Source organism: Urtica dioica, chromosome 7 (assembly GCF_054948205.1).
Source record: "Urtica dioica subsp. dioica isolate 48M chromosome 7, U.dioica_male_clone48M_v1_H2, whole genome shotgun sequence".
Classification (NCBI taxonomy): Eukaryota; Viridiplantae; Streptophyta; class Magnoliopsida; order Rosales; family Urticaceae; genus Urtica; species Urtica dioica.
In genome coordinates, this window is record NC_142762.1 from 35,198,002 (window position 1) to 35,216,569 (window position 18,568).

The 18,568-nt window shown below is 36.5% G+C and overlaps 1 protein-coding gene across 1 annotated transcript; it reads left to right on the plus strand.

Moving 5' to 3' along the window:
- The first annotated feature begins 15,712 nt into the window (after nucleotides 1-15,712).
- Nucleotides 15,713-17,805, plus strand: LOC149391069 (uncharacterized). Its single transcript, XM_089618675.1, has 2 exons — nucleotides 15,713-16,562; nucleotides 16,949-17,805. The coding sequence occupies exons 1-2, from the start codon at nucleotides 15,863-15,865 to the stop codon at nucleotides 17,560-17,562; spliced, it is 1,314 nt and encodes a 437-aa protein (XP_089474801.1). The 5' UTR covers nucleotides 15,713-15,862; the 3' UTR covers nucleotides 17,563-17,805.
- The last annotated feature ends 763 nt before the right edge of the window (nucleotides 17,806-18,568 follow it).

Below are 18,568 nucleotides of genomic sequence, written 5' to 3' on the forward strand. Positions count from 1 at the left end.
TTGTAATTGGTTATTCATTAATAAAAAGTTGAAACGTTCATTCATTCTTCCGTGTCTGTTTGAAGCTTTATGATAAAACATTAGTCTTTAGTCCATAAACAAACTAAACAACTTACGAAGAAACAAATGTAGATTTGCATGGACAAACTCTTCGTAGTTTGCTTAAAACGATATATTCGCAATCTAAGGGTCAAAGGACTATTGACCTCAGTATGATTGTTAGAAGAATCTATGATGTCTGGTTATGAGGCATTGAGAGTTGGAGACTCTATACTTCTTCTAGGTATCTTCCGAAAGTACTGAATTGACCAGTGCACTTCTAGAGACAAGATAAGAACAAACCATTTAACCTCTTATGTCTCGAAGTCACTACGTATGAATTGCATCGTGCTTACCTTAATCCTGAAATGAGACATGTCATTTCACACCTTAGTATTCTCATTTGAGAAAGTCAGAGTTCGGACTCACTATGTGATTCCGAACAAGGCCTATTGGTGAAGTACTAAGTTGTGAGAATGTCATGAGTAACTTTGTGAAGTTCTCATAGATATGGAATTCATGTACAAGATTGCTGAAATGCAATGTATATCACCTCATGCTTTGTTCCTTGGAGTGTGAATAAATGAACTGGCCAGTGTCCAAATTGAGTCCTGACTCTTTTGGATGAAACAATGTGACTTGTTAGCTCCTCGTCAATACATTGTTTTTAACTTATTCACAAGCGACAAATGAGTTGAGGAAATAACAGCTAGAAGGGTAAAATGGTAATTTTGTAAATCCCGACTGGCTGATGATATTCATGAAGGGTAAACACTGATAATATTCTGTGGATTCACTCATTACAATTAGGTTGAATTCTTGAGTAGAAAATAAATTCATTTGAACCGAGAGATTTTCAGTGTCAACTCTTTAGTGGAGTCAGTTGGCATTAAGCTAAACTTGGAAAAGGTTTGTGAACTTTTGAGTCCAAGTGTTTATCTCAAGCTTTGTTCATTTGGATCCATGAGGTCACTGTCACAAATCATATCGAGTAGGAATAGTTAAACTAGAAGCTAAGTCAAAACAAGAACGAGACAAGTTTTACGAAAATTGTCAAAAGGGTAAATTTGTCTTTTTGGACATAGCATGAAATGAATGTCAATAAATTTTTTTGACATGGTCATATGATGGCCTAGATCACTTGGCCATGATGTGTTCATTGGGCCTTGTGGATTAATTTCATTTCATAGAATTTTACTTGAAAATTCTCAATGGGCTTTTCTTATGTTGTCATGAACAAGTAAAGAAAAATCTAGAAAGGCTTTCTGAAAGCCCTTTGGCCGTCCAACCCAAGAGAATGGGAGACTAATTTCGTGCAGCCCCATAGAGAAAAAGAGAGTTTATTTTGTGCATTGATGTATGAAGATACTTGCCAAAAGAAAAAGAGGAAACAAATTTCCTTTAGAAGGAAAGTGCATTTTCGGCCAACTAAGAGAGAAAGCAAATGAGGAAACAAATCCAAAGGCTTCTAGAAGCTCATTTGGACGTGCAAGGGGTATGAGGAAACTACCTTTTGAAGGTAATCCTCCTCCTATAAATACCCCACCTCATTCCTCTCATTTGATTCATTCCACATAAGTTAGAGATTGAGAGACTCTCTCTCTAGACCTTGTGGCCGATTTATCCTCTCTCTCTCTCTCTAGTTATTTTTGTTTTTGTTTTGGTACCTAGGTCCTCATTTGACCTAGTGGTTTTAGCTCTTCGACTTTGAGACTTGTTCTCGAGTCGTCGTGTTTAAAAGTGTCCACTCACTAATTCCTTTTTTCTCGAGTGATTCATGTGATAGAAACATTCGTGGTTGCTCGAGTTGGCGAGGAAAGAAAGAGAGACGTGCTGCGAGGGAGACGAACGTTGCAACTTTCCAAAAGCTTCTCAACGTTCAAGCTTCAAGAAAGGTTAGTAATCTTTAGCTCATAATAGTTTTTTATTTATATGTACTTGCTCTTTGTCTAGGTTAGTAAAAAACTGTTTTTACTTTAAAAGAAAATTTTTAAAATTCCGCCGCTTTGCGAAGCGTTAAACTTTTTCTTAAACCCTAGATCAATTCCAACAAATGGTATCAGAGCTATGGTCAAAGATATGCATGTACATGTATTTAAAAATATGAGCTGGAAAATCGTTTTTCGAAAGTTTACTAATTTTGTGACAAGTTAGAATTGTTTTCTTAGATTTTTTTTAATTTATTGCTCATGCCTTTAAATTAAAAATCATGTTGATTTTCTATGAGTTTGGGATGTTATTAAGACACATTAGAATCAGTTCTAAAAGTTTTTAATTTTTTATATTGAAAAACGTGTTTTAAAAGTTTGAGAAATTTCGAGTAATTTTTGTGACTAGTTATATTGTCTTGCTAGTTTCTTTTATTTACTTGAATCGTTTTATGCATGTTGTTATTTATTTTATACTATGTTATTACCTTGCTAATAAAACACAAATAAAATCTTTAACAACCTTCATAAAACGTTCCGTTACACTCGATTCTTTTTCGCACATAAAAAAGACCAAGCTTTAATTATTTCTTTTTCATCGAGCTGGAGTAAAAGCCGCAGTAAAAGTGGCATAACTCTCTGCTCAGAAATCGAAATTTAATTATTCTTAAATCAAATTAAAGCTCTGTCTGTCCTCTGTCGAATGCCACCGGTTTCAGGTCAAAAGGACATCGGAGCTGCCAGTTATGACGATTTTACTCCGAGGTGCGCGACTGTTCCGAAACTCCAGTTTTTTTAGAATTCCGGATTTTCAGCCCCACTACCATGAGTTATAGAACTCTAAAGAGAAAGATTTCTTGAGCAAAAATATTTTTTATAAGATTATAAACATGATGTGTAAGATTAAAATGTTTTGATTTTTGAAAGTTTAATTGAAATTGAATTTTACAAAACTAGTTTGAATTTTGAAAAACCGTTTTCACTTTCAAACTTGAAAAATATTTTGTCATCCAAATCAAATAAATTTTCAAAATGTTTTCAAAACTATATCTATATCACATATGTTCAAAATCTATATGCTCTTGAAAATTTGAGTGGGAGGTCTCCTTGTAGATAAGCCGAAAAATAAAAAGATGTGTAATCTCAAACTTTCAAGTGTTCGAGTGAGTTGAAGTTCACACTTTCCTCACGCATTTTCCCGAAATAGAAAATAGGAAAAGATCGAGTATGTACCTTGTGCCTTTATGCACTAATACTGCTCTGAACATGACGATCTAGGATTCTCTTCTAGGTGTCCGCTCTGTCGCTCTCTAACTAGGAAATCTGTTTCTGAACTTATAAGAGTCGATGTACCAACTCCAAAAACTAAGTGGGAGGGTTATACTTGTTGTTTGTAACCCACGATCTCCAACACTAATGAAAAGTGCAAGTGTCGCCAGACTAAGAGTCACCCTCGTGGCCCTCTCTTAAATGAGAGTACTCAAGGGCGCTTTGCACTGATCATTGCTCAATGAGCTAAATCCGAAAGTGAGACAATGAGACAAGACCTTCCCTCGGCGGATTGTTTTTCAAAGTCAATCTTTTGGACTAAGTGGTTGGTTACACACTTAGACTCAATCCCTAGTAATCCTCCCTCGAGGCCCTGCGAAAGGATGTGAGTGATCAAACCAATTTACAAGGTGGCTAGTCAAAATTTAGTGTATTGACATCTTGGCTAAGCATTAATGATGTGTCATTTACTTATAAATGGAGATTTTTTGCGGCCCGAAGGAGTAAATTATCGTTTGGTTTATAACACATTTGGATTTTATAAAGTCTTAAACAAACTTAAATCCTAAACCAAAGACTAATCATAAACTTGTTTCAACTTTTATAGGCAATATGTCTCCCAACTCTCTCTCTTTCATCCTTTCCTCGAACAAACTCGAAAACGAAAACTACATAGACTCGAAACATAACCTCGACATCATCCTTACCATTAACAAGCACAAATGGGTACTCACCATCCCGTGTCCTCCTATGACGAATGATGATTTGACTCAAGAGGACAATGACGCCTTAGCGGCCTGGCTTCGATCCGATGAGATTGTGAGGTGCTATATCTTGGCATCTATGAACAATATGCTGAAAGAGCAACATCGTGACATCGAGACTGCCGCCGAAATGCTCTACAATCTCCTTGAGATGTTTAGAGGGCAAGGGCGTCAAACAAGGCTACAAGCAGTCCGACAGTTTATGAACTGTCATATGCAGGCTAGGACTCCTGTTGGAGACTTTATGATACTGATCATTAGTTTTCTAAATAAAATGGAAATCCTAGGATCTGAGATTGATGGGAAGAGTGTCATAGATATGATCTTAGAAACTCTCCCCGCATCTCTTGATACCTCCAAGATGAACTACTCCATAAACAAGCTAGAGTACACCGTTACCAAGCTTATGAAGGAACTTCACACTGCTGTAGGTCTCACTAAGAGAAAGAGGAATCAAGGAGAGGCACATGCTACTGAGCAAAAAGCCTCTGCCTCTAGAACTAAGATGAGACCTCACAAGGCCGATAAAAAGAACTGTCCTGCCTATCTCAAAGCAAAGGAACATAGTATTGTACTAGTTACCGAAGCATGCTTAGTAGCTGATAATGTATCAACGTGGATTCTTGACTCCGCTGCTACTAACCATATTTGTTGTTCCTTGAATGGTTTCAAGAAAACCAAAAGCTTAGAGGAAGGCGAGTTCTGTTTCAAATGGGGTGATGGGAGCCTGGTGTCTGCGAATGATGTGGGATCTGTGACGCTGTCTTTTGAAGACCGCACTTAAAACTTGAATAATGTTTATTTCGTTCCTACCTTTGGGAAGAACTTAATATCCGTTGCTCGTCTTCGTGAGCAAGATTATTGTTTAAAGTTCATTAAGAATGGAATTCGTATTTCGTTTCCTGATAATTCTTTTGTCACTGATGCATGTATGAAGAATGCTCTTTTCTACATTTATCCCACTCAACCTTCCATCTTGGACACCGAAATAGATAATGATCTAATTAGGGAGCCAAAGAGGATCAAACTTTCTGAATCCTCCGATCTAACAAAATCAACACACCTATGGCACTTAAAACTTGGTCATATCAGTCTAGAAAGGATTAAGAGACTTGTGAGGGATGGTCCACTCCAAGCCTCTGCAATAGGTTCACTACCTACTTGTGAATCCTGCATAGAAGGAAAAATGACTAAGCGACCTTTCTCCGATAAGGGTCGAAAAGCCACTGAGTTGCTGGAACTAATACATTCTGATGTATGTGGTCCGCTCAGCCAACAGGCACGTGGGGGATACGAATACTTCGTTACCTTCACCGATGATTACTCGCGATATGGTTTTGTCTATTTGCTCAAACACAAATCCGAGACCTTTAACGTATTTAAGGTCTTTAGGGCTTTAGTGGAAAAGCAAACTGGCAAAGTGATCAAAACACTTCGATCTGATTGAGGTGGTGAGTATATGTCTGGAGAGTTCGATGACTTTCTTAAAGAAGAAGGAATCTCTTCTCAGCTTACCGCACCTGGCACACCTCAACAAAACGTAGTGTCAGAGAGAAGGAACCGAACTCTTATGGAGATGGTTAGATCAATGATGAGTTACTCATCACTCCATCTTTCCTTTTGGGGATATGCCCTCGAAACAGCCGCTTACATTCTGAACCAAGTTCCGTCCAAGACGGTTCCTGGTACTCCATATGAACAATGGACTGGTCGTAAAGTAAATCTGAGCCACATCCGAATTTGGGGTTGCCCTGCACACGTGCTAAGGCAAAAGACTAGCAAGTTGGCTAGTAGGTCAGAATTATGCTTGTTTGTGGGATATCCAAAGGAAACCAAGGGTTTCATCCTCGAAGCCATAAGCGCTCTAAGCATATTGAGAGGAAATACCATTTGATTCGAGAGATCGTGCAGCGCGGAGACGTGGAAGTGAAGAAGATCTCAACGGTGGACAACCTAGCAGATCCATTCACAAATGTAGATTTGCATGGACAAACTCTTCGTAGTTTGCTTAAAACGATATATTCGCAATCTAAGGGTCAAATGACTATTGACCTCAGTATGATTGTTAGAAGAATCTATGATGTCTGGTTATGAGGCATTGAGAGTTGGAGACTCTATAGTTCTTCTACGTATCTTCCGAAGGTACTGAATTGACCAGTGCACTTCTAGAGACAAGATAAGAACAAACCATTTAACCTCTTATGTCTCGAAGTCACTACGTATGAATTGCATCGTGCTTACCTTAATCCTGAAATGAGACATGTCATTTCACACCTTAGTATTCTCATTTGAGAAAGTCAGAGTTCGGACTCACTATGTGATTCCGAACAAGGCCTATTGGTGAAGTACTAAGTTGTGAGAATGTCATGAGTAACTTTGTGAAGTTCTCATAGATATGGAATTCATGTACAAGATTGCTGAAATGCAATGTATATCACCTCATGCTTTGTTCCTTGGAGTGTGAATAAATGAACTGGCCAGTGTCCAAATTGAGTCCTGACTCTTTTGGATGAAACAATGTGACTTGTTAGCTCCTCGTCAATACATTGTTTTTAACTTATTCACAAGCGACAAATGAGTTGAGGAAATAACAGCTAGAAGGGTAAAATGGTAATTTTGTAAATCCCGACTGGCTGATGATATTCATGAAGGGTAAACACTGATAATATTCTGTGGATCCACTCATTACAATTAGGTTGAATTCTTGAGTAGAAAATAAATTCATTTGAACCGAGAGATTTTCAGTGTCAACTCTTTAGTGGAGTAAGTTGGCATTAAGCTAAACTTGGAAAAGGTTTGTGAACTTTTGAGTCCAAGTGTTTATCTCAAGCTTTGTTCATTTGGATCCATGAGGTCACTGTCACAAATCATATCGAGTAGGAATAGTTAAACTAGAAGCTAAGTCAAAACAAGAACGAGACAAGTTTTACGAAAATTGTCAAAAGGGTAAATTTGTCTTTTTGGACATAGCATGAAATGAATGTCAATAAATTTTTTTGACATGGTCATATGATGGCCTAGATCACTTGGCCATGATGTGTTCATTGGGCCTTGTGGATTAATTTCATTTCATAGAATTTTACTTGAAAATTCTCAATGGGCTTTTCTTATGTTGTCATGAACAAGTAAAGAAAAATCTAGAAAAGCTTTCTGAAAGCCCTTTGGCCGTCCAACCCAAGAGAATGGGAGACTAATTTCGTGCAGCCCCATAGAGAAAAAGAGAGTTTATTTTGTGCATTGATGTATGAAGATACTTGCCAAAAGAAAAAGAGGAAACAAATTTCCTTTAGAAGGAAAGTGCATTTTCGGCCAACTAAGAGAGAAAGCAAATGAGGAAACAAATCCAAAGGCTTCTAGAAGCTCATTTGGACGTGCAAGGGGTATGAGGAAACTACCTTTTGAAGGTAATCCTCCTCCTATAAATACCCCACCTCATTCCTCTCATTTGATTCATTCCACATAAGTTAGAGATTGAGAGACTCTCTCTCTAGACCTTGTGGCCGATTTCTCCTCTCTCTCTCTCTAGTTATTTTTGTTTTTGTTTTGGCACCTAGGTCCTCATTTGACCTAGTGGTTTTAGCTCTTCGACTTTGAGACTTGTTCTCGAGTCGTCGTGTTTAAAAGTGCCCACTCACTAATTCATTTTTCTCAAGTGATTCATGTGATAGAAACTTTCGTGGTTGCTCGAGTTGGCGAGGAAAGAAAGAGAGACGTGCTGCGAGGGAGACGAACGTTGCAACTTTCCAAAAGCTTCTCAACGTTCAAGCTTCAAGAAAGGTTAGTAATCTTTAGCTCATAATAGTTTTTTATTTATATGTACTTGCTCTTTGTCTAGGTTAGTAAAAAACTGTTTTTACTTGAAAAGAAAATTTTTAAAATTCCGCCGCTTTGCGAAGCGTTAAACTTTTTCTTAAACCCTAGATCAATTCCAACAAATTCTACATCGCACTCCTCTTAGCTTAGTTTATTATGTGGTTAATGAATTGTTGGCTGAAGAGATGCGCTTGAAGTCTCGTGTTGATAGGGGAATCATGAACTAATGGATTATGCCTTCTCCCGATCCTCTATTTTGTGGTCCCTCATCGATCCAAAAATCAACTCAAGACTCAAGTCCGGCCTAGGTACGACGTATGCAGCTTCTGCAAGCAAAATAGCCATTGGAAGGCACAATGTCCCCAGTTGTTGAAAAGGCGCAAACATATTCACACTAGAAATCTGACAATCAAGCTCCGCTTCTCCTCATGTTATGTCTCTAAACATGGAAGCTATTGTTCTACCTGTAGATTCCGAGAGCTCTCCAGGTACCTCGATATTGCAATACTCATAGATGACTGGGACAAGCTGTAGGCAGGGGGGATTTACATTTTAGATGAGCTGAGAATTCCTGATTTTGTAGCTTCTAGTGTTGACTTGTCTTCTTTTCGTCTAAGTCCTTTATCTTTTAGTTTTTATTTATGGCACTCTTATCTTCAAATCTTTGGTATCAAACTGTGGTGCTCTCGAATTTGCTAAGCAATTTCGGATATTCATGGTTGGTATCGGAGATCATACATGTTTCTAGTTCTCGTTTAAAGTACTTAGCATTCATATGAGCATTAGGAAATTGGCAGACTCATGATATTTCAGATTGTTGTGGTTTCTAGTTCTCGTTTAAAGTATTGAGCATCCACATGAGCATTAGGAAATTTGCAGACTCATGATATTTCGGATTGTTGTGGTTGCAAGTTAGCAAAATTTTATGCTTTACATTTTCCTAAAAGTGTCTCTATTTCTCCTGCACCTTTTGACTAAGTACATCATGATGTTTAGGGACCTTCACCTGTTCCTACAAAGGTTGGGTCTTAGGTACTATATCTCTTTTATTGATGATTCTACTCGTTTTTGTTGGGTTTATCTTATGAAACATTGTTCTAATTTTCTTGACATTCATCATATGTTTCGTGCTTTTGTTAAAACTCAACATAATGTTGTCATTAAATGTTTTCGTTGTGACTTGGGTGGTGAACATGCATCTAGCCGTTTCTCTTATTTTCTTGCTTCCGATGGTACTTTCTATCAAACTTCTTGTACCGACTCACCACAACAAAATGGTGTAGTTGATAGAAAACATAGACACATTGTTGAAAAATCATGTTTTCTCCTCTTGTCTATACATGTTCCTAGTGAGTTTTGGAGGGAAGCCATTCTTACTGCCTTTCACTCCATAAACATAACTATGTTCTCCATTACTTCAGGTTTTTCTTCCTTCGAAAAACTTCATGGTCAGGCTCCTGATTATACTTTCTTGAGGGTCTTTGCATTTGCTTGTTTTGTTCTCCGACCTCATGTCGAACGTAGTAAGCTCACCTCTCGTTTCGCTTTTTGTAGGGATATTGTTGTTATGATCCAGTTAGTCAAAAACTTTATGTCTCTCATCATGTTTTGTTTCTTGAACATATCTATTTTTACTCTATTCCTACAAAATAGTAAGCTCACCTCTCGTTTCGCTTTTTGTAGGGATATTGTTGTTATGATCCAGTTAGTCAAAAACTTTATGTCTCTCATCATGTTTTGTTCTCCGACCTCATGTCGAACGTAGTAAGCTCACCTCTCGTTTCGCTTTTTGTAGGGATATTGTTGTTATGATCCAGTTAGTCAAAAACTTTATGTCTCTCATCATGTTTTGTTTCTTGAACATATCTATTTTTACTCTATTCCCTGGGATATTCTAAATTTACATAAGTCTGATCTCACTCACATTGATCCTTTTGAGTCTTTTACGATTGATACTTCTAACCCTGTAGATAATCAACCTCAACTTATCGATATTCTTCATACTCCTACTGCCTCCCAAGATGAAGCTTCGACGAGTGTGGATTATGCGCTTCCCCATCCTCCTTCTCCACCTCGTTACCCTCAGCCCATAAGTCCAATCAGTTACCTGATTATGTTTACTCCACATAATCCACTTCTTTTTTTTTTCTTTTTGACTTCTATACACCACCTCTCTGAGCCCTCTTCCTATAAAGAGGTTGTTCTTGGCCCCATTTGGCAGCAGTCAATGGCTGAAGAACTCTCCGCGTTGTACAAGACTGGTACTTGGGAAATTGTTCATCTTCTCGAGGGAAAACGTGCTATTGGTTCTCACTGAGTCTACAAGATCAAAACTAAGTGTGTTGAGACTGTTGAGCGATACAAAGCTCGCTTGGTTGCTAAAGGGTTTGCTCAGCAATATGACATGGACTATGAGAAAAAATTTGCTCATGTTTCCAAGCATGTCACTATTTGTACACTCATTGCAGTGGCATCTGCTCATCGGTGGGACATCTCTCAAATGGATGTTAAGAATACATTTTTGAATTAGAATCTTCACGAGAAAGTTTACATGGTTCCTCTGCCCGGTGTTCCTCACAGTTTTGGTAGAGTTTGTCGATTGAAGAAAGCTCTTTATGGGTTTAAACAAGTTCCATGTGCCTGGTTTGAAAAGTTCTCTATTGTAATATCCTTTATTAGATTTCATCATAGTCCACATGATTCAGCCCTCTTTGTCAGGTGTACTTATTCTGGTCGCACGATGCTCTCGTTGTATATTGATGATATTATGATCACATGGGATGATGTTAATGGGATTGCAAAGTTAAATATGCATTTAGCTCGCGAGTTTGAGATGAAGGATTTGAGATCTCTACCGTAATTTTTGGGAATATAAGTAGCTAACTCTCCTCGTGGCTATCTTCTTTCTCAATCTAAGTACATCGCTGATATTCTCGATCAGGCTCGACTCTCTGACTCTCGCATTGTTGATTCCCCGCTTGAGCTTAATGCTCGCCATTCTTCCTCATATGATGTAGCTCTTTTTTTATCACACTTTGGTTGGCTATTTAGTTTATCTCACCATCACCAGATCAGACATTGCTTACGCCGTCCATGTTGTTAGTTTAGTTTGTTGCTTCTTGTTCTCACCATCATTGGGAAGCTGTAATTCATATTCTTCGATATCTGGGGACTCAGTTTCAGAGTTTTTTTGGTCTACTTCTTCTCTTGGGTTACGTGCTTACTCAGATGCCGACCGGGGTCGAGATCCATCTGGCAAGTCTACTACTGGATTTTTGCATATTCTTGGGTGACTCTCTTATCTCTTGGAAGAGAAAGAAGCAAACGGTTGTCTCTCGATCATCTACAAGATGAATATCGTGCCATGACCTCTACTATTGCTGAGATTATTTGGTTGAGATGGTTACTCGCTGACATGAGTGTCTCTCTTTCAACTCTCATTCTCATGCACCGTGGCAGTGTTAGTGCTATTCAGATTACTCGTAACTCTGTATTTCATGAACGCACGAAGCATATTGAGATCGATTTTCATCTCACTTGTCACCATTATCATAATGGGACCATCACGTTATCGTTCATCATTTTCTCCATGTAGATCGCCAACTTGTTTACGAAGGCTCATTCCACTCCACGTTTTCAATTCTTAGTTAGCATACTCTCGATGCTTCACACTAATGCATCGGGAGTTTGAGAGAGGATATTAGATGAATATATATATATATATATATATATATGGGGTATTTTTATTCTTAGCTTATTATTTGTATTTGTCTATTTATTATCTCTTTTGTATCTTTTCATGAATACTTTTGCAACATGAAACTATAGCCTCTCTCTCTCTCTCTCTCTCTCTCTCTCTCTCTCTCTCTCTCGCACTTCTTCTTCTTCTTCTTCTTCTTCTTCTTCTTCTTCTTCTTCTTCTCTTTGCAATTTCTACACACTACTCATTTAAATGTGGCACGCCGTGTTCTTCTCTAACTAAAAGGCTTTGTTGCCATGTATATATATATTTTTTCAGGCACACTTTATTTTTGTTTGTATATCTTGATTCTAAGTGGGTCAGTTGTCCAGCGACACGTCAATATTGACCACGTTTTATTTCACCATGTGTGAAAAATAAAAAAACAATTAACTGTTTCTCGGCGTAAATATCGATCACTGTGTCATTACTCACTTCTGAGCTACTTAGGTTGCATTATCTACTTTGGGATCTTATATCAAGATCATCTTGTTATAGTTCACGACAAACTAGTTTTATTACGACAATCAAGCAACTATTCACATTGCTCATCATATCTTTCACAAACGCACTAAACACATCAAACTTGATTGTTCTTTTGTTCATGAGAAGGTTAAAAAAAGGTATCTTGTACCTCATACATGTGTTTTTATGACCAATTAGCCGATATATAATATTCATCAAACCACTTAGTGCTGATAATTATTGCAATTTACTCTGCAAGTTGAGTGCCTTTGATATCTCAATCCCAACTCTAACATGATAGGAGGAATTGTACGTATTCAATCATCCATATTAGACCACAATCACAATCAGTTACTACATTCATGCCCGATTTGATATCTAAAGAGGTCAAACAATTGCTTTAGATTTCCACTAAATAAAAATTTAAATCATGTAGACAAAAGTCTAAATTTAATATATTTTAGACCTAAAATATATATTGTTTAAGCTTAAATATCTAAAAATAAATTTGCAAACATGTTAAACTTGGGCCTGACTACATTTACAGAGCTTTCAATTGCTCTAGCATCATTAGCACTCTGCGATTTTATGAAAAAGCATTGGAGTAAAAAAAAAAAAGATTTATTTTTAACTACAAAAGGTGTAACATGACTGTAAAGCTGAGTATACCTCTTCTATATAATACATAGTTCCACTTTTAGTTTTAGCTGTTTAATTGAACTTGAAGAACCCTTAAGTGAACCACTAGAATACCATTTTACTATTGTAATTCAAATCATAAAGAAATCTTATCCTATTGTACGTAGCAGTAATGAGATCTATAAGCTTGGATTATCATATTTGTTTTGGATAAAAATATTATATTTGTAACATAAAATATTCCAACATCTGAATAGGATATATATATATATATATATATATATATATATATATATATATATATGCAAAGGATAGAGCCAAAGAAGGTCACCAAGGAGAGCTAATTTGAAAAAAAAAATTAGGAGGGTCTAATTTGTAAATTTTTAGGGTAAAAATAACAATGTAATTTTTTAAAAAAAATAGGTCAAAAACGTTAAAAAAAAAAAAAAAAAAAAAAAAAAAAATTGAAGAGGGCTTGAACCCTCCTGAGCTTTCTGTAGTTCCGCCCCTGTGTATATATATGTGTGTAATATGTAAGGTTCTATTCTTGTAAGCCTAATAAGCACTTAGTTTCCGTCGTCTCTAAATGAATAAATATATATATATATGTTTATAATATGGCATCAAGATAAAGGAGCGAGCTCTCTTTATATTAGCTTATATATTTTATTGCCGTTAAAAAAAATGCTAATTCGTGCTTTAAAGGCACAACGGTTGATTTGTTAGCTTCGATAAGAAAAATAGTTTAAAACTTTCATGGATGACTTTTTTTTTTTTTTGGGGTTATTTTGATCTTTAGTCTTTTATTTTTTGGGTAAATTAAACTTAAAATACACCACTTTATTGATTCCATTGCATATGGTATCGCATGATTTTGAGGCAAAAGGAATCAGGGCAACAGCTTTTTCTCCGATAAGAGGCTCCATTATTGTGTAATTAGTAGAGATATATATATTAATGTATATATATATATATATATGTATATATATTATGGGTGCAAATATTGTTTAGCCCCAAAAACATCTTGGGCTTTGGATATATATATATATATATATATATATATATATATATATATATATATATATATATATATATATGCCCTATAGTGTTGCATGGTACCATAACCTCCTGCTGGTAAATATTTTACTCCTATCTATATACGTGTGGTCACATGTTTTTATGGTTGAAAATGTAATATCTTCACACAGATAAAAAAAAATAAAAAAAAGTGTAAATTTGGGCATATGTTTCATTGAGTAGGCTGAATTGTTATCGACTCAATTTAACAATCGGCAATATCCTTGATTTATATGTGAAATTTCTAATTGTAGTTAAACCGCAATTCATGTTTTTATGAGGCATGATAATACCAAAAAAAATTGTACTTGCCACAGTTCACATATATATGCAAACTTTGAAATATTTGTAATATGACATACTATCATATACTTTTTTTTGTTCATTATTGATTCATGTTAAAAATCCATCCTACACATAACATATATGTATATATTCCAAATATATATACGGCAATTCGTAGTATTATGTATGTACAATGTATCTAAGAGCCCGAGAGCTTTTATGAAAGGCAAAGACTACTCTTAAAAGCGGCAATATACACGTGTGTTAAGTTCTGATTTCAAAATGTGCGAGTTTCATTTTTCGAAAACCATCAACAATGATTTTTTTTTTCCCTTTTTTTAGTCATCAATAATGTATAAAAGAAAATGTTATCAGATTCTTAAAAAAATAATTTATTTGAAAAAAAAGGAGATGAAGAAGAAATAGAATCTTGACGTCTAACGACCAGCAAGAAAATCTTTATATATTTTTATGGCGGTCTCAAAAACAGCTGATAATTGTTTATATCTTAATCAGCAGTACTATATTTTAAAATATAAATAAATTTATCAGAAATAGATACAAAAATTAACATGTGCATTCCAAATAGAATCCTGAGACTTCTAAATAATAAGACAACACCCAACAACTGGCATGTGGTGAGAGAGACTCATCTAAAATCAGTGAAAAATAGTAGTTTAACTAATAATTATCAATCTATTGAGAGAACAATAACACATGCGTCTAGATTTCCTTCAAGATATGCTAGCTTTGATAAAGCCAATACACAACAATTAATCATATGAAATCACACATCCTTGGTTTTTAAGGTGCCATGTATTTGGTGTATATATGTTTTTTGTACTCAATAATTAGAATCTATAAAGAAAAAAAATATTTGTTCGCACATATCTGAAATTATGAAGTCAATAATTGTTTCTTGGTGATTGGTGAAGAACGTTAATTTCTTTTTTATCACATGAACGTTATTAATTAGGTTGATTAGTGGTGATAAATATTAATTTTTTTTTTACTTTACAGTTTGAAAGATTGTAAAATGGCGGGGTTTATTTAAATAAGTGTTCACTATACGGACAATTTTTTTTTTATTATAATATTTATAAATGTTAATTTCGAAAGACATTAGACAGACAAGAAAGTAAGGTGGAGCTGGGTGAAGCAGTATTTGAATTAAAGACTCCCAAATTGTATTCGCTTTTTGGGATTTCAGTTTGAGAAAAAATAAAGTTCTTTATTTCTTGTTTGAAATTGAAAAAAAAAAAAAAAAACAAAATGCTGAAACGAGTACAACCTGGAATAATTATTTTGTTTTTTACCAAAGAAAAATCCATGATAACCAGATGATCACAAAACCATCTGGATCGTCGCAGAGTATTTATATATTTCAGATTTTCATCAACAAATCTCAAGATGTCAGTAATTCATTTTAAGATTTACAAATCTAAATCTAAATCTAAGGGGAAGAAAAAAAAAAGAGCAATCGATTCATATGATGTAATATATGTGTGGGCAATAAAGTTTGTATTGTCTACATATAGTTTGTTATAATGTGGGGACTCACGCATATATAGTCTGTAGCCCAATCCGAGTAAAATAAAAATAATCTAATCACACCATATAACTAAATAAGTATTTATTATCAACTAAAACACATTATCATTGAATCAACCCCATGATTAACCCTAGCCCCATAAATACTACCACCACTTTCCACAAAAAGCCACACAAAATAAGTCTCCTCTCCTTCTTCTTCTTCTTCTTCTTCTTCTTCTTCAAGACATAACAAAAACAAACCCTCTCTCTCTCTCTCTCTCTTGTCTTCTTCTAAAGAAAAAAGAAAAAAAATGCCTTCAACGACATCAATGGCGAAACCAAGAAGCCAAAGCAAAACACAGTCGAAAAAGCAGGCAGAGCAACAACAACAACAGTCTTGGAGCGTGGTTAGAGGGTTTTTACAGACTTGTAAGCACTCGAACTATTCCCAAACCCCAAAGGAAGAGCCGAAGAAGAAACAGAAGAAGCCAAAGGAAACAGAGACGGCGAGGCTAGCAGAGACGACGAAGAGCAACAAGAAGATGAAATGCTCAGGCTCACTCTGCAACAACACAAAAGTCATGCACAGACCAGACCAATCACAACAATCACCGCACATTCACACCAACAACAATAAAAAACCTCCTTCTTATTCCTCTTCTTTATCATCTTCCACGTCATTCTCTGCTTCTTCTTCGTCGGCGAATATGGCGTCATCGTCGTCCCTGTCGTCGTCGTCAAACGGAAGCAGCAGCAGGTCCGTCAACAACAACAGCAGCGAGGTGACGTCATCCAACAGCAACGGTAAGGACACGTCATCATCGTCGAACAGTACGTCGTCGTTCAGGGGAATGCCGTTCGGGAGATTCTCGGGGTGCTACGAGTGCCGAATGGTAGTGGATCCGGTGATGGGCTTCGTGACCCGACCCGCCTTAAGCCCATGCCCCAACTGCTCTCAGATCTTCCTCACCCCTGAGGCCCTCGACCACCACCGATCCCTCGCCCACGCCGGTAAATAACCTATTTCATTCAATACTACTATCTAATTTATTAGGAAATTAGCTAAATAGTAAGATTACATTTATTTATTTATTTATTATTATTATTTTGCAAAATAGTAGGATTTTTTTTTTTGTGGAAAAATAGCAGGATTTCTTTTGGGGGAAAATAAAGTGAAAAACTAATTTCAATGAGGACTAATTTATAAATATTTAGGGCAAACATAAGAGAAACAAATTAAATTTGGGTAAAAAAATAAAATAAAAAATATTTTAGGAGGGCTTAAACCCCTTGGCTGGTTCCGAATAAGTATTTTAATTGCAGATTTTTGTTCACTATATTTTAGGAAATTATTAATTTCAATAATCCAGTTGATTAATTAATGAATGAATAATCAGTGTCGGAGCTGGGATCGGAGGACACGAGCAAGAACATAGTGGAGATAATATTCCAGTCGAGCTGGGTCCAGCGTGGCAACCACCACCAGAACCCGCCGGCGATCCACCGCATCCTCAAAGTCCACAACGCCCACTCAACGCTCTCCGCCTTCGAGTCCCACCGCGACGCCGTCAAGGCCAAGTCCCGCTCCGCCGCCGCCACCCGCTGCGCCGCCGACGGCAACGAGCTCCTCCGCTTCCGCGCCGCCGCCTTCTCCTGCTCCCTCGGCCTCAACGGCTCCACCGCCCTCTGCGCCGCCAAACCCTGCGCCGCCTGCGCCGTCATCCGCTCCGGCTTCCGCGCCGGCGCCGGGGGTGCCGGGATTCTGACGACGGCGACGAGCGGGAGGGCTCACGCCGCCGCGGCGGACGACGGCGCCGGCGGAGAGAGGAGGGCGATGCTGGTGTGTAGAGTGATTGCCGGGAGAGTGAAGAAGGGAGGTTCGTCGGAGTCGGAGTCGGAGTTTGACTCCGTCGCCGGGGCGGCCGGAGTGTACTCGAACTTGGACGAGCTTTATGTTTTCAACCCTAAGGCTATTTTGCCTTGCTTCGTTGTTATTTACTCAGCATCTTAATTATTATTAATTAATATCATCGATCCTTGCTTGTTTGTGAACGCATCTCATTGTATATACACTTTTTCTACTTTTTGTGATCTGTTGTTTTCATTGTTTTTTTCTGAAATCTTTACTATTGCTACGAACAGTTGTGTTATTTTTTCTTTGTTTTTTCTAAGATGGTGATAATTATCTATGGCGTTTTATATCTAGTTTTTTTTTCTTAAACAGTCATGTATCATCAATTATTAGATATTGAAACGTAAATTAAATGCAATAGTTTTACACTAAATTATTGGGACAGTTATCTGCCATTTAACTTACGTCACATTTTTTTTTTTGGGTATGCCCATGCAAGAAGTTGTGGTAGTTAGATAAATACCATCACTAGTTTGGTTTCTTTTTCTGTTCTAGTTTTTAATTATTTGCCATTAATTGACATAAGAAGTCGATGATTTTATCGATACGAGAATGGTGTTCAAGGCTATTTAAATTTAATGCTCAATTTTGCGAATTTAAAGTAGCGAGTATATAATATATGCATAAAAGTCAACAGACGAAGGCGAATGAATTGAAAGGATAATGTGAAATGATGTGAACTAAATTTAATCAGTGTTCCTCAAAATATGCTATGACACTTAACTTTTAGGATGTTATTTATTTCCGAAAAGATATACTTCTATGTTCCCACGGGTAGGTTATAAAAGTGTAGCTTTATATATATATATATATATATATATATATATATATATATATATATTATATCGTCACAAAAAAAAAAAAAAAGAGTCGCATCAAATCTCAATAATCCACTCAATTACAAATACGTAACACACATATCATTATCAAATATCAACCCCTCATATTTCACATGCAAAGCACATCATAATATTTAGTTGGTACAAAGTCAATCAAGTCAATCAATTTCACGCCCTAGCTAAACATTTTCCTCAACTGGATATAATTTGTTCATAGATAGAGAGGTGATCTATGAACTTTTTTCAGCTATATCATTTTTTGTTTA

What these genes read in the sequence shown, in the direction of transcription:
- LOC149391069 (XM_089618675.1), top strand. Translation starts at nt 15,863, where the DNA reads ATGCCTTCAACGACATCAATGGCGAAACCAAGAAGCCAAAGCAAAACA. An exon ending in CCGATCCCTCGCCCACGCCG is followed by an intron (nt 16,563 to 16,948) that starts GTAAATAACCTA and finishes ATGAATAATCAG; the next exon opens with TGTCGGAGCTGGGATCGGAG.